At 43.0% G+C, this 21,311-nt stretch overlaps 1 protein-coding gene across 4 annotated transcripts in view; it reads right to left on the bottom strand.

Moving 5' to 3' along the window:
- Nucleotides 1-21,311, bottom strand: part of VASH2 (vasohibin 2) — a 63,784-nt gene that overhangs the window by 30,310 nt on the left and 12,163 nt on the right. For all 4 annotated transcript variants that reach the window (XM_048490276.1, XM_048490360.1, XM_048490529.1 and 1 more), the window contains 2 exons: nt 20,000-20,056; nt 9,709-9,783 (listed from right to left, as the gene is read on the bottom strand). In XM_048490276.1, coding sequence (XP_048346233.1) covers nt 9,709-9,783; nt 20,000-20,056 — 132 coding nt within the window. The remainder of the gene's footprint in view (nt 1-9,708; nt 9,784-19,999; nt 20,057-21,311) is intronic.

Raw genomic sequence — 21,311 nt, 5'->3', positions numbered from 1 at the left:
ACAGAATGTTACAGCTGTAATAAGCAATTTTTAAACACTTGTGTATTAAGTATATGAATAAATAAAGGATTTATAATAAAAAAACAGGGCTGACCCAGTTTAACTTCTGAGGTCTGATGAGATTGTGCTCACGTGGAGTGGGCTATCCAGGTCAAGGCCTGTTTGTTCTAGGAACTGTTTAACTTGAAAACTGATGAGCTTATCTGGAAACCATAGCATCACTTCTTCTAGAGACCAGCTTCCAGTTGCAGCAAGGGCCTATTGAAATAAGAGTAGGAAATGTCTTCATCCTCCACACAGAAGCATAAAATGAAAAACACTTTTTCCTGCTGAGGACCACCTTCTTGGATCTACTGTAATGGTCAGACTGAGCATTAGAGACAGTCTGCAGAGGGAGACGTATGCATACAGTTGTGGATTGACCTGTTTGTCCAATGGCTACCTATTTGGGCCCCTTCTGCTCTGCTTAAAGGGTCAATAGAAGCAAATTGAAATTGGGGAAAATTTGAACAAATTGTGAAGATATTTGCAACAAGTAAAATAATCAGAAACTAATGCTGAAACTGGTAGTCAGCATGGTGTAGTGGTTAGGAGCAGTGGACTCTAATGTGGTGAACTGAGTTTGGTTCCCTACTTTCCCACATGAAGCCTGCTGGGAAGATGTTGGGCCAGTCACAATTCTCAGAACTCTCCCAGCCTTGAAAACCCTATGGGGCTACCATAAGTTAGCTGTGACTTGATGGCACACACAATGCTGAAATGGTATTTTGGGACACCTAACAGGCATATATAAAACCATTAGTGCTCACAAAAATAAGAGTTCCCAGTGCTCCTAATGCACTAAAAAACCTGGAACATGGTTAACTCCAAGGACATTCAGAAATAGCAGCCTGGATTAAATATTAGGGCTTTCACAAACACCACACCTTAGTCTAGATAACCATTCAGCACACAGTGAAAGAAGCATTATACCCTGCTCATTGTGCTCAGATGGCGATCTAGTGAAGCAAACAATGGCTTCTTCACCTGGTCATCTTAAAAAATACAGTCCTCCTCTTCCCAGCAGCACATACAAAGGACTCATTCACCTATCGTTAAAACAATACCCCAGAAGCCTCAGTGCTTAAAAAATCAGATTAAGAAAAGGAACTGGCTTTAAAGCTTTCTAAAGGCCACCCAAGGCACTGTGGCTAAACAGAGAGTTAAAGAACAGCCTAGCTAACATGAGGCTAAAAGTGTGACAGGAGGAAGACTGCCAATCAGGAACAATGTGGCAGAAAGGATGCCCAAATAAGCCATATATTGACAGGTTTCTCAAATAGGTTGAAGACCTAAGAAACTGCAGAGGGGGTGTGTGTGTCAGGGTGCCCCTCTTGATCCTAAAGAATAAAAATTAGCTCCAAAAACTAATCAAAATTCACATTCTGAAAGATAGCCACAATCTGGAACAAGGAGTGGTGGAGAGAATATTCAATTAAAGGATAGAGTGTGTCAAAAAAGCATCTCTAGATTTAAATACCAAAGCTTCCCAAATAGTACCTGAGTTCTTTTTAAAAAATAATTCACATGGCAGTTTTCAGGGTGCTTTATCTTCATTACCCTCACACACTGTACTGAGATGGATCATTATATTTACCTTTTTAAATATGAAGAATGTAAACTGAAGGACAGTAACTTGTTCAAGGTCAAGAACAGTCAAATTAGATACTAGGAGATCCACAAATGGATGGGACCTGTGCATTATAATAGTAATCCTCAATTCTCTCTGGTACCTCAGTGCAGGCAAAGGGTTCTTTCACTGCATATTTTTGTCTACTAAAACTGATATCTCCCCAGATTGCTATTAGACTAGAAGGGTTGGGTGAGGGGAGGTAGGCATCTCTTTGGCAGCTTAGGGAAGTAGTTTCACTCAACTGGTACACACACACACCTGCCAATGCCATAGCTGGGCCCCACTCTGAATCAGTGCCCTCAATCAATACTGCTCCAATTTACCTTTTAAAAACTTTGGGCTGATCCTGGCATTTAGTGTCTGAGATCTCTCAGTGCCTGGTCTAGTTTGATCATTAGTATCAAAGGCAATAAACATACCTAGGTGGCAGAAATGTATGAGGGGAAACTCTCAAGGCCGGCAGGCAGGAAACACACAAGCAGAACTGGTGGGAAGAATCATGGGTGTCGGAAGGACCAGCTAAAAAGAAAGGCAAGGACCCACCCACAGAAAATGCTAGAGGTTTGAGGAGGAACTGGATATCAGGACTTGTTGAATAGCTAGAGCATTCCAACTTCTTCTACGAGATTCTGGGTTGTCAGAACCAGGTAAGTTCAAGTGCTCTGAAATTAAGCCTGCATTTCAAGGCATGTTAGGGTAAGGCTGACAAGTGACTGCTGATGGCTGGTAAATAAGTGGCTAGGCAAAGATCTGAACCCAGACCTTTCTAAGGCCAGGCCAACACTCCATTCAAACACCCATCAACATTTGATAGATGCTAATTTGTTTATTTGTTTGTTTGTTTTATTGCATTTTTAAACCATTCTCCCCCAAAGGGCTCAGAGCGGTCTACAACAGATAAAACATGCCATTTTAATAAACTAAAATCATGTATAATAACTTGTAAGCAATTTAAAACTAACAGCAGTAAAAGTAATAAAAATTGGAACCTTTTCATAATGATATGCAAACAAATGGTTTGTAGGTATGCCGGTAAACAAGCTAAACAAGTAAGATACTTAGAAAGCCAGTTACCCTGACCTAGATGACCCAGACTAGTGCAGGATCAACCCTAGTTAATCCTTGGATGGGAGACCACCAAGGGTGTCCAAGGTTGCTATGCAGAGACAGGTAAAGGCAAACCATTGTTCATCTCTGGCCTTGAAAACCCTATGAGGTCATCATAAATTGGTTGGGACCAGACAGCACTTTACACACACACACACAAAGAGAGGGGGGGGGGGGACCAGTTCACTCAAGCTGCCTGATTTTTCTGGTCCATGTTCAATTTACTTTAAAATGCATTAATTCTCTAGTGTGACAGTGAATGGTGCCTGCTTGGGCTGCAGCAAAGAAAGTGCAGGGAAAACTGCGGCACAGACACTCTGCTGATGCTACCAATGCTTCTGCATTTGCAGGTGCAATGAAATGAAAGCAAATCATCCCCATGTGGAAGAAACCCAGGTGGGTCACAAGACCTTTGAAGCCCACATGCCAGGCTAGTGTGTGTCTGTGTTGTATGCAACAAACAAAAAAACCTTATCATTAGTGTTCCAAAAGCAATTTAGAAAACCTTCCATAGACAATGGGCTTCAATTCCTTTCAGTGCGTATCTGTACAGGATATTCCTGGCATAATATATGATGCATCCCTGAAGTTTAAAGGCCTTCTGAAGATGTAAAGTTAGGCGAAATAGCTTCTCTTTTTCTCCTTCTCCATATCCATTACTAGCTAGCTGAGAGCCAACTGGCAACCACAAGAGAAAGTTTTGAGCCAGATAAATCTGGAGGAATACAAAAGCGCCAAAGATGGATTCAACAATAGCAAATAGAAAGAAGTGCTTGGAGTTAGTTTCCTTTTTTATTGTTACTTCAGTTCCATTTCAGCAGTTAGTAACATTTCGTTTCTTCAAAGGATAGATATTTTATATCAGGTTTCTTGTTCGAGTTTTAGTAAAAGTTCTTCTCTGTTAAATTAGAATGTTCTTATCAGGAAAGTATTGTAAGAATTGTGCAAGTCAGTAGTGGGCCTGCACAACTCAGACTTCAGGCAAGTGCTGAAGGCTCTTCAGGGCTGGTGACCTCTTCCAAACTCCAGTGGGTTACTGCAACTGCACTCACACTTAACTGTACATAATAAAAACTTTAATGTAGAAGCAATCCAAACAGGCATTTGTGTGGAAACAGTAACTGGGACCTGTAAGTCCCTGGTAAGGCCTGTTAAAGCTTGTTCATCAACTAATAAGAGTTCACTGGTTCCAGGCCCTTCTTTCCAGGTCCCACCTGAAACCATCCAACAACAAAGACTCTACTTGGAGCTTCAGCCCTGCATCAGGAATCCCCAAAGTCCTCTGGCTTCAGACCTTTTTTCCAGCTTTCCACCAGACTATTTCTCCTCCTTGGCCTGTTCCTGCCAGCCTGCTCCTACCTGACTAGGCCCACCAAGTGTCACTCTCCTCCTCCTTCCTCCTCTCTGGAAAAAGGAAGGTCAGACTCTCCAGAGCCAGTATTCATTGCAGAGCCATGGCTGGCAGAAGTGTGAACATAATAAGGTACAAGGGATGAAGATATAAGAGCACCCTATATTACCCATTATCTCAATCTGTCACTTATTGGATGATTCCCCCAATTTTCCCTATCTCAGGCAGACTGGCTGATGGACTGTTTCTTTCTGGATAGGTGCCAAGTTATGAAGACTCATGATAAGGCCTTCCCCATGGGGTGCAATCCCAGGGTGTAGTTCACAGGCTTAGTGAGGAGTCCCCAAAAACAGGCTGTAGCTTTAAGCTTGAACTATATACTGAGGACCACCATAAAACCATTAAACCCAGAGAACAAAATAACCTAACTTCACCATTGTGCCAAAGATTAATTTTTAGATCAACAAATGAGCAATCATCACCATTATGAAGATAGCTACACTACAATTCTGTTGCAAGGATACTGTACATGTTATGCATGAGAGAACTGATTACCCCACTGCGACAGTGGCATACCAGCAGAAATTGGCACCTGGGGCGCCACTGAAATTGCCCCTCATGTCCCCAACGCCTGGATTCTCACCAGTTGCTAGGCAACTGTAAATATCTTCCATCAATTTGGGTTTCTCCAGAGATGAAATTCAGAGCTGGCCTTGTCTACTTAATTATTTTAAAGGGTGGGCCCAGCCTATCTAGTTTATTGTCTTGGGGTCTCACTTCATCTTTTGCTTCAGTGAGGTTCTTCTGTGAGGTTCTTAGCATTTAAACTTTTACTTGCATTTAGTTAACGGAAATATTTTGAAATTTACATTTCAGTTTGTTATTAATTTTATTTTTATCAAAAGATAACACAACACACATACATATTCTATTACACTGACTACAGATTTACTGACATATATTTCTAGTCCTTGTCTTGTGCTTGTGACAAGAAAAGGATTGTGGTAGATTCATTGCAGTAGCCTCTTAGCCTACCTCCTTGATTAGTTAAAATCCCCTCCCCTAGTCTTTTGACATAATGAACAGAGACACTGTTCTGTGTTTTCTCTCTCACACAAAGATATCAGAGGATTGCAGAACATAGGTTCGTTCCACATAGCACAAAAAAAGTTGTCTCTGGGACATCTTAAAAAGTGGTGTCTGCTTCTTTTCACTCCGCACCCGCAAAATAAAACATCCGGGGACGTCTTAAAGAAAGGTGGCTTCTGGTGTGGTTTCCAGGCAGCAAAGACATCAGAGGGGAAAAGAGGCTTTTTCCAGCCTGACTATTTTGCTCTCTGGTCAGTTTCACCTTCAGTTTGCACCCAATATTTGGAATGCAGCTGAAGGGATTCTCCCTGTCACCATTTGCTAAAGGTTGCCCCAGGGCATTTGCTCTGCAGGTTCTAATCCTGGACGCCTGAAGAGTACTTGGTTGCACTCAGCTCATCCTACCAATTTCAGCAATATATAGTTTTCCTTTAAAAAAAATTTTTTAATGAGCTAGCTCCACAGCTATGCAGACACGAATATGAGAATCTTAGCTGCTTGGAACACCAGTCTACTTCCCATTGAGAAGCACTGGGTATAGACCTGCTCTCCACAGACCAACTCTGTTTAATTTAGTTTTTAGTTTTCCTGTGGAGTAAGAAAAACCTAAGTTGGTCCACTGGAAGTGGCAGGACAAGCTGAGTGCAATCAAGGCTGTTTTTGCGCTTTCTAATGCTCCATGGCTTAGCCTGAAAGCGTACCTGCTGTGGGGCATCTTACCCTGCTTGTAGTTCCCCACTGCTGCCCGGCTCTGTCCTTTGCTCGAGTCAGGGCCAGTGAGGGAAACCTCAAATGGTTTCCCACAAGCCCACGACTTTCCCATAAGCACCGCTTAAGCACTGTGAGCTCTTCCGTAGTTTCTTTCATGCATGTGCAGGCAGCCTCCATTTCCTGTGTTCGAATTGGCTGAATCTCGCCCCATTCTCTCCACTTGCTTTCACTATTTTAGTTGTACATGACAAATCAGGTGCTGAGAATCGGCGTCCTCAGCCCCCCCTCCCCCGACTAAAACCCTTGAATGTGAGACAAGACTGCGGTCCTCCTTACCATCCTCCGTCTGACATGTACTGGTAAATCTAAAATCCTTGCATGTGTGAGCGAATCGCCACCCTCCCATTCATGGCGCCTGCACACGCCACTTTCCTGTCCAAGGTTTATCCTTCCTTTATTAAAAACAAGGTTTCTCCCTCTGTTTTTTTTTTCACTGCAAGGGAGGGAGGGTGCCGCTTCTCAGCGCCTGTCCATTGGTGGGGATGGCCAAAGCAGTGAGGCAGGAAAACTGGCCCCGTTTATGCTACAGAGGACTTTTACCTGCCAGTGGAAGCCTTCGAAACAACAAAGGGACATTTCAAAAGGACCTCAACTTTTGCGGTTCAGGAAATTTGCGAAGCAAAGCCATTGCTGCAGGGCGGCTTCGGGGCAGAAACGTGGCAGCCACGTTGCAGCACCGAGGGCTCTACAAAACTCCCGATTGCATTGGGGCATTCCCCCTTGCCAACAGAGGGCAATTTCGACATGCAAAAACAGCCCAAGTACGTTTCGAGCTGAAAAGGCACCCAGGATCGGAGCCTGCACAGCAAACATTTTGGGGCAACCTTCAGCAAATGGTGGCAGGGAGAATCCCTTCAGCTGCACACAAAATGTTGGGTGTAAGTTAAGGAGGAAACTGACTAGAGAACTTGATGATCAGGTGGGGAAAAATAAGATGTCTCCTGAGCTCTGCATTCCACACAGCCAGGCAAAAGGCAGCTTAGGAGGGGAAAGGTACACTTTAAAGGGTTGTCAAAGATGCCATGAGCAGAAATAAGGCATCCTGAGGTTGTCTTGGGGAACAACTGAGCAGAGTTCCTCCCCGAGACACTTTTTTTTGTGTGTCCTCAGGACATCTTATTTGTGTTATGCAGAATGGACCATTGTTTGGAATCACTCCACAAATAACCATCCCTCTGTATTTAGGAAAGCAGTGAAAACTAGTCTATAATGCCAGATATTATTATACCAGATATCCTTTTTTCCTCCTCCACCTCCAACCTGATGAAGAGTTCTGCAAAACTTCAAAGTTTACACACTATGTTGTGCATTTGGTCTATTACATGGCATTTGTTTTTAGACTATTAAACTAGGATTTGGTATTTATTTTAGCCAGGAAGGCATATGCCTGCTTTTGTTTCAGGTCCTGGAAGTTGTTCTTGTTTCTAATTATCACTGTTTCTGTCATGTGTTAGAATGCAAGCTGCCTTGACTGTTTGTCTACAAGTCGGGTTTAAATATAGAGAAAGCTCTTATGAGGTGATAAGGTATTATGGAACTGTGTCACGGCTAGTACATGTGAAGAAGCCTGCTTCATTTCCCCTGCTCCATTTATTAAGAATCTAATAGTCACACAGCTAGGGGAGAACTTCTGATATGACACCTTCAGTCTGCACCAGCCTGATCTTTCCATTAATTGGCTACTTAACTCAGCACACTGAAAAACTCTTCAAAAAGGACCGAGAAGGGAGCTCTGTAAAACCGAATTTGACACACAAGGCAAGATTACTAACATGATTTTTTTAAAAATCACTTGCAAAAGCTGACTGTGCAAGCTGGCAGAGGCCTGATTAAAATGACATCTCACTAATCAGCTTGGCATAAGGAAGCTCCCAGTTTCAAAATAAGGACAGACTGCCATTTTGATTTGGGACTGTTCCTGAGTGCTAGCAGCAGCCAGTGCATAGAAATAAGAATGGCCACAGATATCACCGAGATGCCACACCATTATCTAGATCAGAACCTATTATGCTCCAACCCTAGTCTTTTGCAGTATTTTTTTTAAAAAAAAAACACATACACCTTGGGTATAAACAAGATAATTTGATGAGATGCATTAATCAAGTTGAAATTTGGTGTTGTAAATGGAAAAGATCTATATGGTGACCCTATTTATTCTCAGGGTCAAGCCACACATGACACTAAGGATCCAATTGAATCCTTGGGGGGTGGGGGGAAGGCAGCCACATGGGACCAGCTAGTAACAGAGGAAAGCACTGGTCTCAATACATGGTTTCTCCGTTAAAAAATCATACCTGACCATGCTGCCTCATGCCCCAGGAAGGAAAAAAGACAGGAACCTAAGAGTAACTGTCTTTTTCTCTACTTGGAACTAAAGCAAATGAGGAAAATTTCTGACTAAGGTAATGACACAGGGAGAAAAGATTTTAAAAGATCAGGGGATCAAAGCACAGACCTTCAGCACTGCATGTGATTGGCACTCGAACAATTCTGGATCCTATCCCAGCCATTTTTGTTCAAAGTCCTTCATAGTCTCTCTCTGTCTACCAATGGAGCTCAGGAGAACACATGATTTACAACTTGAGGTCTACAAATACCTAGCAACAAAGCAAATTAACTCATTGTAAGAGGATTATAAAGAACCAGCTTCATCAACAATACAGTACCTTTGCATTCCTAGGTTTGCAAAACATTTTTTTAAATGTAGGATATCACAACAACAAACCAAACTTTTCTCTCTCATGCATCAGCTCTGAATTATGCATTTATCTTAATAGGCAAATCAAAAACTGCTGGTTAATTTTGTTACACAAATAACAAGGTTTTGAACACAGGCTACTGAAACTGGATAAATCTTTACATTCCTGAATGCCTTATATGGGTAATATTCACCTAGCAGTAATCCAATTGCAGGGAGCTTGGTTGGATCAATAGCGGATCAAAAACAGACCAGTCAGAGGAGAATCGCCTTATATGCATGATGATGCCTGCACTGAAAAGCATGGGCATCTATATATATATAGAAGGCAAGACTTATTGACGACAACTCACTTTTAAAGAGCTGTGCAGGTGCACAAGCAGAGGAGGTTACATGAGCCTCACTAAAGTGAGCATGTGCAAAGCATATCAAGGACAACTCAGTTTTCTAGAGCCTGTTGTATTTTGTTGCACAATGGGCTTTATTGCTAGTTGTCAATAAATGTGTAACCAGTTAAAATATCTGTCATTTGTGCCACTGCTTTCAAAAATAGTAAACTCAAGTGCAACATTGAACATGGATGGAATAATGTCTGCATCACTGATCAAAATCACTGATATTCACTGATATTCAACCTCACATTTCCCACCCTGTGTGTGTGTTAAGTGCCATCAGGTCACTTCTGATTTATGGTGATCCTATGAATTAATGATCTCCAAAACAGCCTATCGTTAATAACCTTGTTCAGGTCTTGCAAACTCAGGGCCTTGGCTTCTTTGATAGAGTCAATCCATCTATTGTTGGGTCTTTTCCCACCCAATAACTACAAGAGCCCCACTGTCATACAAAATTCCTTCAGTTTTAAAAAAAAGTATATGGGAAAAAAATGAAGCCTCCAACAAACGACAGTTCCATCAATTCACCCTTAACTGGTGTTACATACCTCATCCAAGAAGTGACAGCCATTCAATCAGCATTTGGTAGACTGTCTGCACCAAGAACTTGTCGACAAAAGGATACATTCCCAAGATAACTGCTTCAAGGCATTTGATAGGTAAAGATTCCCTCGTCATTTCTCTTGCTGTTTCCATCAACCTAAGACAGGAGAGGGGGGAAAAACATTGAAAAAACATTTTGGGTTACATGAGAGCAGCTGGGCTAGACAGGACCAATGGTCCATCTAGTCCAACATCCTGTTTTACATACTGATCAATAATATACTGCCTTGAAGGCCACGGAAGCCAAGGCCATCCCCCCCCCCCTCCCCAGCACCAATACTCTGAAGCAGACACGTAGCTGCCAGGGAGTGGGGTGGGGTGTCTTTCACTGGGAGCATGCCAGTGTGGGGGCATGGTGGGGGCATTTCGAGGTGTGGCAGGCGTGCAGGGCACACACGTGCCCTGGGCGCAGTTCCCCCTTGCTACGGCTCTGCTCTGAAGTACACAGCCTTTGAACTGATGGACTGATCTTCCATAAAGATTGTCAGAAGGTTTCTATCCAGTCCAGTCACTTGGGAAGAAAACAAACCCATCTTACCTACTTACATGAGGAAAGCGAATACAGAATTACCTGGAGAACTACAGGAAACAATTTACCCTTTGGCATTATTCTTCCCACTTATTAGTGGCTTGATAACTGTGTAAGTTTACAGGAAGAAGAATAAGGAGCTTTGCTGTTAAGTGGAGAGGTGATCCCACATGCATGGTGAAAACCAAGATGGGTTGTGAAGAGCTACAGTAAGTTTCCTCAGTACTGGAGAGAGAGTCTATGTGGAATAATATTGAAGTTCCCCCATTGCGGGCCGTGATGTGGACACTCTGCTCAGGTTATCTAACATATATCTTAAAGAAATAAATACATAACTTTTGTGTTGGTAAAAATTTGGCCATAGCCAGAGGTTTTATTGACACAGAGTAGAAAGAAGCAAATGGTGCAGCATGGGAGGGGTGATACAAGCCTCCGGGCAGCCCAAGTGCTGTCCCCCAGAGTCAATCTAATTCCTTGAGGCCGCCTGCTTGACTGCAGCAGCAAGATTAAAGTGGGACATTCCAGGTGGGCAATGTGCCCCTGTTTGGTGCCCCTTTCCAACTGCCGCTAGGGGGCGCAAGCCACCTTAATCCCCGTCAGGCATTCCAGCTGTCAGCTTGCTCCACCCTGACCTCTTAAGGAGGTGTCATAACAGGGGAGCTCCCCCAGCTCCCCCTTCCCAGTGGACCACCCCCCATGCGCAACCCGCCAACCTGGCTATGACAGAGCATGCAAAGCAAACCATTTCTTAACTGAAACACAGGGACTGGGTGGGTGGGTCACACTCCAGCAGGAAGCAGACTGGGCCCCAGCCACGAGGCAGGGCCTTGCATAGGCTCTGCCCGGCCAACTCTGATGATGCGCTCTCGCTTGTCATCGCGAGAGTGCTTGACCAATCAGGATCCGGCTTTTGCACATGTGAAAGTAGGATCCTGAAGCTGCCCCAATGCTCTTAACCGGACAAAACAATGCAGCCCTCTCTTGGACCCTTCCCAGCACAATGGCGGCTACATTTTAAGTGCGGCCATGCTTTAGTCTCTGGATTCAGTCAGTTGCATTAGAATAGAAAGTTGTGATTTAAACTAAGCCTCCCCTTCCCTTCCTTTGGTGATTTCAGACACGATTAAAGCTCTACGCCAGTTTGTCTGTGACTTCAGGATGGCACACTTTGATAGCACTCAATGGTTGCCCTTATTGTAGAATACGCCATTAATTCTGAAAGTGGAGAGGTCACAGTTCATTCAGCTGGCAGCTAAAAAAGGCATATTCAGTGCTACATGGTGGGGGTGGGGAGATTGTTTGCGGCAGCTCCTCTTTGAACAGAAGGTTGTGTGCCTGTGTTTACTCTATGTCAGTTCTTTATTGAAAATCCTGATCTGTGAATAGGAATTGTTATGAACATAGTGGTCTAATGCTCCAAATAGGATTCTTGAAAACCTGAAGAACTATGACTAGAAGCAGCTTTGGACATGGTGACAGACTGGGGGAAGAGATTAGGAAGTTGCTTCTCTGTCTCTCTGCAGGGGATATGTAGAAGTTCTTCTCTGGTGTTCAAATAAGCACAAAATGCTTCTGATCCCTGACATCATTATGGCATCTGAAAAGATCTGTAGAAGCAGTTTTGGATTTAAATCTATATTGGGTGAGATGGAACCAAAGCCTAAAAGAAATCCAAAATCTAAAGCAAACAAACAACAAAAAAGACATATTCTCTTGTGCAAATTTTGGATACCTGAAACAAGACATTATACCTTGCTGCTCATAATGGGAATACAGTCTAAGGGCCTTTCCCCACTTACCGTAAGCCCCGTGCTACTTGAGGAGAGTAGCGCAGGGTTCCTCCTCCCTCCCCACGGCAGGGGCGGCCACAGCGCAGCCGCCCCGACGCTGCCACTGTCGCGCCCCCTTAGCGCGCAGCATCCCAGGCGCTCTTCCGAATGGCGCCTTTTGATGACCCCGCACAGAGCGCGGGGTCGTGGGGACGCCTGGGCGCGCGCCTGGGATGCCGTGCGCTGAGAGCAGCGCGCGGCATAGGGGGGACGGAAGGGAGTGGGGAAAGGCCCCGAATCATTTTTTAAAAAACTACAGTATTATAAGATAAAGCTACAGAATTATTCATTATGTGTATTTCCAGCTGTGTACACATGATAGATCTTTCACAGATGTTAAAATTGTATTGTAGAGCTGCTGTTGCTGTTGCTCATATAGACAGTCTCCTTTTTGGTTTGCCTATCAAGGCCTTTACTAAACTCTTTTTGAAAGGTTCATAGCACTTCAAGCTGTACCCTATGAATGTCAATAGCTTTAGAAGAGTATAACTCTGCTTAGGATTGTAGTGTTATTCTCAGAAATATGTATTGAATTGCTGCAATAGACAAATACCAATTTTGATATGATGCAGTATCCTTGAAAGTTGTTTGTTTACACCTTACTATCTGGCTAACCCATCTATATCCTGCCTTCCAGCAAACTCAGAGCATCTTGCTTTGTGGTCCTTTCCTCTTGCCAGTAACTTTTTGAGGGAAGTTAAGTTTTGAAAGATCAGTCAGCCCAAGCACATTGTGAGGATCATGGCACAAGGTTATTTAAACCCAGGTCTCCCTAGTTCTAGTTTGGCTCTCTAACTTGTAGACCTTATAGACTATCCACAGGACTTTATTGAGCCCATCCCCAATACTCGGAAGATGCTTGGAACTCTTTTTTTAACGTTTGTCCTTTCAGTTAGTGAAAGGATTGTTGCTTATTCATATGAGTTTTCATGTCCCTTTATCAAGTAACACAACCAATTAAAAACTTCTTTTCAGAATGAATTGCCTAGACCAGAAACTGATTGATAACCAATACAATCCATGTCATAATTCCATTCAATCTCTAAATTTAAGCATCCACAGATTTGGCCACATTGAGATATGTATTACTACATGTGGAATACATCTCATACTTAGCATGATTGGGAGGTTTCTTGACCCAATCAAGACAAACACTGGAACAGTAGTGTGATCTTTTTGTATATCCACAGGAGATCCCACTCCTCATGCTTTAAGAACTTCTGACACCAAGTTCCCAAGCAAGCAAGTCACCAGCTTAGTCATGCTTAGCAGTGTCCTCACTTGCACAGAAAAATAACTTATCTTGGCAGCTTCTTGATACTGAGCTTTACAGGATAATGATAATTATTATCCCAGATTCCAGAATTCATCAAGTTGGGTAGAATATTAATGACTTCATTTTCTGACAGTCTTTACAAGCTAAGCAGTACAAATGAGCAGTAATTTATCCTTATCTGCTACAGTACCCACTCCTATTGTGAAAATACCAAATCATGTTTAATACACACTCTGTTTACAGCGCATGAACTCCTTTTCTTGATCCTTCTCTCCCCAACATACTGAAGGGTTATTATGGTAGATTTGAATTCACTTTGCAAGAAATTATCTTTGTTTAAAGCAAGTAGGCATATCCTGTATCTTGGGTCACAATACTCCGCAAATTCTTTGGCTGGCTCCTTCTATTGAAGCTGCTGGCAGAAATCATTCATACTGAAGCAACAACAGCCCTTATGATTGTAGAATCAGTGTTCTTCCCCAGCTATGGGGATTAGAGTCACCTTCTACAACCAAAATTCACATCTCCTATTTATTCTAGACATCCTAGAACTACCAAGCAGTGGCATATCTACGTAGGGACAAGGGGTACCCCTTGTCCCCGGGCGCCACTCTTCTGGTCACGTGGGGGGCACAAAATTGGCCCCCCACGTGACCAGGAAGTCCTACTGCCTCGTCGTTTTCACGTGCCTCAACCTATCCATGTCAGCCGAGGCACGCAAAAACGATGAGGCAGCAGGACTTCCTGCTGCCTCCAAACACCCTCAACCCTGGACTCCCCCCTCCCTTCCTTCCTCCCCTCCCCAGTCAGAAGAGACTGCAGGCTGCCAGCTGGGAGCCCAGCCGGCAGGGGGAGGGGAGGTGGGCACCCTAGACCTTGCCCATGTCCATGGTGACATGGGCGGGGTCAAGGTCAGTGGGGGTGGAGCCTGGGGGCATCAAGTGACGGTGGGGCAGAGCCTGGGGGGCATCTTGGAGACAATTTGTCTCCGGGCACCATTTACCCATGGTGCGCCTCTGCTACCAAGTAAGTCACAGATTGCTATCTTAGTGTTACTTCACAAAACCAGTTATTCAGTGAGTTATTATGAAGCTATTATGAGATAACTTTTTTGACTGGAAACTGTTTTTGTAAATGGTCAGATGTGAGTGGACTTGTGTGATTTCTGCACAGCAGAAATAAAGTGTCTTGTGGATGTTTTAAAAAGCATTTTAAGGGGATTTTAAGTTCACATAGCTCTCTTCCTTAAAATGTCTTCAAAATGTTTTATTTTTCTCTACCCAGGTTTTTCAAGAATCGCTAAACTAGCAATCTTTTTTCCCTCAACCCAGGTTGAAAACACTTCCTGGCTGCTGAGCAAACAAAAGTAGGTAGGAAACATTTTATTTCTCCCACCCAAGCCTCTTAGTTTAATTTTTGCCACTCATGCCCACCATTTTGAGTGCTACAGCAGAGATTCTCTGAAGGTTCTCCACAGGGGTTTCCTCTGCTTGGAGCTCATCTGTTCATGATTTCTGTGTAAAAAGTAGATGAAAAAAGTTTGTTTTGCTCAGCAATCCCACATGTGTAATTTTTTCCTTTTTTGTTTTGAGGGGGATGTCTTCAAGGCTACAGAGACACAATTAGAGAAGTAGCAATATGTCACCGCAGCTTCACAGACATCCCCCTCAAAACAAAAAAATCCAACACGTGCACTGGATCACTAGGCAAAAAAAAATATTCATCTACTTTTTACACAGAAATAATGTGCAGATGAGCTGCAAGTAGAGGAAATCTCTTTGAGAAACCTTCACCAAGTGGCGGAGGTATAGAGAATCTCTGAAGTAGCACACAAAATGGTGGGGACAACTGTGAAACTGACAAGACATCCGTGCAGCTGGCGGGGAAACAGATTGGTTTTGGCTAGAAATGCTTTCTGCTGGCTGTTTTTGCAAGTTGTATTGAAACGAAAAAAGCCAAAAAAGATCTTTTTAAAATGTCTGCAGGACATTTTATTTCTGCTGTGCGGAAATCACCATTGTGACTCCTTACATCTTGATTCCCTTCACATGTCAATGGTAATGTCACAGTCTCAACCCACCAGGACTAAATTCAAACTAACATTTCCCCCACCTATTCTTCCATAAAACATGAATTTTTGCAGCTGCCAGGGGTAGTAACCAAACAAAACTGGACTGGTGGACAAGACTTAACAAGTTATACATTTGGCAGTCATCCCAATCTTCCATATTGAAGGACTGATCGCTGAAGGTCCCTCAGCTGTTGATTCTTCTAGTTTCACATTATTCTCCTCACTTGGCAATAGTAAAAGTCAGGATTGGTGCTGGGGAGCTAAATGGGTTGTCTGAATGTATCCCCAGGCTAGTCACTATGTCCCCCACCCCCCAAAAATTCACTCCTGTTAGCTATGGAGGGATGGATTGGGTACATTTCCCTGGACAACTTTGACAGCTATTCAGTCACTACTGTGCCTATTACTCACTCCAGCCACACAGTTTTCCTGCAGAAAACTGTCCCAGGCCTGCTGAGAACTTGTAACCCCCATGCTCAGAATGGGTTGACCCAGAAAGGGGTGGAGACTGAGAGCAGCACGAGGCTGCAGAGCTCATAGTTTGGAGGAGACAAGGCTACCAGACTCGGACCTTGATTTGTATAAGCCCTTAACACCTTGTTAAGGGTTTTTTATGTTTGTAATGGGTGAGAGTTCTCCTGGAAACCTTCAGCATGTTGAATCCTGTTCATCAAGCCCTTGGAGTCTTCAGGAGCCAACCCACATGCAAAGAAGAATTGGACTTGGCAGTATCAGTAGACTGTAAATATAAGGACTTGAAAATGCAACCTGAACAGGACCTTGAAGTGTGATGCTAAATGTTGATGTTATATGTTATATGTTAAGAAAGTAAACCATTTTGTTTGTTTTTTTAAATTTGTTGTTGCAAACTCATTCCAAGTTCTGCCCCACAGAACCCGCAGATAGAGGTTACAAATTGGCGCCCAACCAGCGTGGGGCTTGGAAGTGAGATTGCAAATATAAATTGTATGTAATGGAAGTGTGCAGCAAGTTAGGGTTTGATCCCCATATAACTGTTTTGTTATGTGATGTAAGTTCAAGAGATGTTGCTGTGTGAATTTGAAACACATGATTCTGTTTGGCAGTTACATAAGGAACGGATTCCAGTTGCAACCCCCATCCCTTCTGCAAACTACTTGGCTGAATTGCAACATTTGCTGGAAAGAGTTTTGCAAACTGCCAGTGCAGCTAAGCTTCTGGCAGTTGGAAATCCTTGTAAGGGAAAGACAATGTTGTGCTATCAGATTCACCAAATGTGGTTCCTCCAAGTACAGGAATCTCTGGGGAAATCATTGTTTAATGATTTCAAGAGTTGCATTGTAATTACTGTCAAGACGACAGAATTTTAGTGGGGGAGAATGTAACCCCCATGCTCAGAATGGGTTGACCCAGAAAGGGGTGGAGACTCAAGCAGCACTCGGCTGCAGAGCTCATAGTTTGGAGGAGACAAGGCTACCAGACTCGGACCTTGATTTGTATAAGCCCTTGTGTTAAGGGTTTTTTATGTTTATAATGGGTGAGAGTTCTCCTGGAAACCTTCAGCATGTTGAATCCTGTTCATCAAGCCCTTGGAGTCTTCAGGAGCCAACCCACTTGCAAAGAAGAATTGGACTTGGCAGTATCAGTAAACTGTAAATATAAGGACTTGAAAATGCAACCTGAACAGGACCTTGAAGTGTGATGTTAAATGTTGATGTTATATGTTATATGTTAAGAAAGTAAACCATTTTGTTTTTTAATTTGTTGTTGCAAACTCATTCCAAGTTCTGCCCCACAGAACCCACAGATAGAGGTTACAAACTCTCCCAGGTCTACTTTTCCTGATTCTCTTAAATCTGCCCATCAAGTTATTCTTAAAGGCACATATCTCATCACACCCTGTAGTCTCAAGATTTCCGGCTTTGTAAAAGTCTTTCGATTATTGTTATATCGACATATCAATATTGTAGCCCTTTCGAAAAATTATTTCCCCCTGGTACGAAAGAGGTAAAGCAATTCCCTGGACTACATACTGCTGAAGAAGGGGACCCTGTGTGAGCTGATGTTCTCCCCCTCTACTCTCCTCTACCCTTCCTTACCTTCTCCTCCACACATACACACATACTATTCCTACTGCTGCTGCCCAGGAGAAGAGAGGGGCATCTTTTAAAATAAAGACATGTTTAAAATAAAGTTTTTTAAAGTCCTCCTAGTCATCCGAGAGGGCAGAAATAAAACAGAGGAAGTAGAGTGGAGCCAAAAAGAGACCCTGCTTGTACTGTTTGTTGGAAAAGCTCTCTGTGTAATTATTATATCAAGATATTGATATCTTATTTTGAACATTTTACAGAAGCAGGAAGGAGCCATCAACTTGGAAGAGGGGAAAATGGGGAAGGTATGGACAGCAATGCGAGGATGTGGGAAGGGTGCAGCTAGGTATGCTGGCCATGGGTGGAGAGAACATGTCTGGGGCAAAGTTGTGCTCACTGGCAAATCTGCCTGCTCTGGCAGCAAAGCAAATTAAAAGTCACACTAGACGTGATCCTGCTTGCCTTGGAGAGAATGAAAAGTGAACACAGGACTCAAGGAAATACGTCCATACAAGAAATCTTGCCACAATGGACATTTGCTTCCATCGCATAATTGGCCAGCGACTTATCTGAAATGTCACAGCAAAATCACAAGGAAGGTGGTAGGGGCTAGAAAACTGAACTAAAAACCAGTACAAAGTCCACTAAAGACCATTCTTTTGAATTCAAGATATGTCACATAGGTGACTATAATTAAACCAGCCTTTCTGCAACCTCATATCCAAAAAATGCCACAATATAGGGAAGGAAGAAGATAGACTGGTAAAGACAACATCACACACCTATTCCTGGTTCAGCTAACATACTCCTCATTACTGCAGCAACCACTTAAAACCAAGAGCCCAGAACCTAAGAAGTGGAAGAAGGGATGGACAAGGAGACACAAGCCCTCCCTCCCCTTTCAGTACAATCCGAGGTAGAGTTACTTCACCCATTGAAATGAATGGGCTTAGACTGGGGTGAGTCTCCTTAGGGTTGCACTTAGTCTGTCTTTTCACAATTCTATGTAGAGTTACTCATTACTCTAAGTCCATTTAAATGAGTGGCAGACTGGAATAACTCTCTTTAGGATTGCAGGTAAACAGCAGCACAAGGAGAGGTATTTGTTTTGATGTCAAAACTATGTGTGGGAAGCAGAAATGTTAACTTTCTTGACTCCCCACATCCCAATTAAGAAACAATGAGAAAGCTATAAGCCTTTAAAAAAAACTTGGGAAGGTCCAGTTAGGAATCTTTTAGTATCTGGCCTTGGTTATGCAATGTAGCCAAATTTATTAAAAATTTAGAGGCCTTGCCTAAGAATTGCAGAAAGTTTTTTTTTAAAGCTTGCCAGCCAACTAATAAATAAATTAGCACAGACCAGCTGACTTTTGTCAGAGTCACTTCTAGCCTTCAATAGAAAAAGAAATGTGCAGAACTGAAGATGGATGTGAGCCCACATGGTGAATATTCATCCCAGATGGGCATACTTTCACTGAAGGGTCTAGAAAATATTGTTCTCTTTTTTTAAAAAAAAAGACCCTCTCCCTTTGTTGGATTTAATGCTACGGGAACACCACACCTTTTTAGAGCAAGAAAACAGTGCGGGGCTTAAGCCTCCCCCCAACCCTGATATTTTGGTCCCAGTCCAAATATCCCTTATTCCTGATGACAAGGCTTGAATAAAGCAGTGGGAGCTGCACATATGCACACGTCTGCCTGGTCCCTGAGTAAGGGCTCAGAGCTCACTCACTGGTCCATAGAAAGGATGGGTTTAGAGGAGATGCTTGAAGAAATAGGAGAGGTGGGATCACATCAGTGATCTAGGAGTAAGTTCTGAGCAGAAGTGGTAGTAACAAAAAATAAAGTGATGCTTTAGAACAGTGGTTCTCAACCTGTGGGTTGGGACCCCATTGGGGGTCGAACAACCCTTTCACAGGGGTTGCCTAAGACTCTCTGCATCAGCGTTCTCCATCTGTAAAATGGATAAATGTTAGGGTTGGGGGTCACCCAAACATGAGGAACTGTATTAAAGGGTCACGGCATTAGGAAGGTTGAGAACCACTGCTTTAGAAGCAGGGTGAGGATAGTAGAGCTGAAGGAGCAATGATCACAGACAAGGTTTAATCAAAATATACAGACAGTGTTAAAGGGGATAAGGCAAATACAAGTAGTTGTTCTGGATTTAGGAGTGACCAGGAAAATGCTTTAAGGAGGTCCGGATCACTGGTATGAATGACAAGAGATTAAATGAGTTTGGCAGCAGAGCTCCAAATAGAGGTAAAAATTTTGACACGTAATGGAAGACCACAGAGGGAAAAGCTGTAGCAGTCAAGCCACTAGATGACAAGAGCACGAGTCAAAGATAAAGTCAAAATATGCTTGACCAGCATGTCAGATAGGGACATCATCAAAAGAGAGTGGTAGTGATGGTGACATCCAAGCAGATCTTCGGCAACAGTAGCCCAATTTTTCCGAATCCCACAAAGCCCTGAAAAATTATTGCCCAGAGTATCAGTGACCTCCAATGCAACCAAGCAACAGAGATTATATTACTTACCCACTTAACGGTCTTGATTTTCTAATTTCAAAGAACTGAGTTCCTGTGTGATTATATCTGGGTTTTATTAAGTCAAGGCAAAAATGACTGCAGGGGTGAGGAGGAATCAAATAAGAGTGGAACAGGTGAGTCTAACATGTTAGAGAATAATATGGAGCAAGATGCACTATGGGTTATGAAGAAATATTTTTGTTCCCCCTTTGGAGACCCCAAAAGCACAGGAGCATATTTACATTATCTGGAGAGAATCAGGTATTTCAATCTAACTAAAATAGTAACTTCACTGGCTACTCAGAAGGAGCAATCTAAACACATCTACTCAGAAGTAAGTCCTAGTTTATTCAAAGAAGGTTTCCCTACGAAAGTGTTTTTAGGACTGTGGCCACAATTGTTATATTCACAGCCATCAAAATGAGGTAACAAAGGGGATAGCGTATGAGGAACTCTGGTCATCCTCTGGGCCTATGAAGTCAAACAATTCCAGGGATTTGCTTTAATGTGATATTTCAGTTGTATCTGAGTGACACAGGGGTGGGGGGTGACAGAGGAAATCTTTGCCTGTGGCTTATGGTGCATCTTGACTAATCTGGTTGAATTGCTGAATTTCTGCAGAGTGGTTATTAATTTCCTGTCCATCAGAATTGCCTTATCCACTCTCATGTTCTGCCAAGGTAATGGGGGGGCAGGGGGGATGGCTTACAGATCTACCGGAAACTCTTCATAGACACTGTAATTGCCAATAAATCATAACATCCTCAACATGTGGCCAGAAAGATGCTGCCCAAGCTGGGCTCCTTCACATTCAACATGTGGCCAACTCAGCAGTTTGTATTTGGCAGCTTTTAAATCATTCTCTGAAGAAGGACAGCAGATTTAATAACCAGACTGGTACAAAAATGAGAACATCTGTTTCTAGCTTGGGATCAGTAAGGTAGTCTGTACATCACAACAGAAATAAAGCATCAGGTCCATTGGCTGCTGTACAAGTGCAGCTCACATCAGAACTCCTGATATACAGAACTCTCTTTGATCTGCTAATGGGAATTTTTGACTGCCAAAATACTTCTGAGGTTTAGGCCTGAGTGGCTGGATGAAGCAATGGTCTAACAAACAAATAGGTCATTCCATCCTCTTGTGACGATCTGAAAAGAACTTTTCCTGACCTCTGCTTGGGAAGACAAATGGCATCCAGTCAGGCACCCTTTTTTGCAAGGGAAAAGGTCCTTTATAGCAAAACTTTGGCTGATTCCTCATGGGGCAAAAACAGCAGTGTGAAAATGGTGTGAAAATGGTTTAAAAGGGTTTAAAACAG

This window comes from Sphaerodactylus townsendi, linkage group LG01 (genome assembly GCF_021028975.2).
Source record: "Sphaerodactylus townsendi isolate TG3544 linkage group LG01, MPM_Stown_v2.3, whole genome shotgun sequence".
NCBI classification, from domain to species: Eukaryota; Metazoa; Chordata; class Lepidosauria; order Squamata; family Sphaerodactylidae; genus Sphaerodactylus; species Sphaerodactylus townsendi.
Note: the sequence above shows the minus strand (reverse complement) of the source record. Positions and strands in the feature narration are given on the sequence as shown.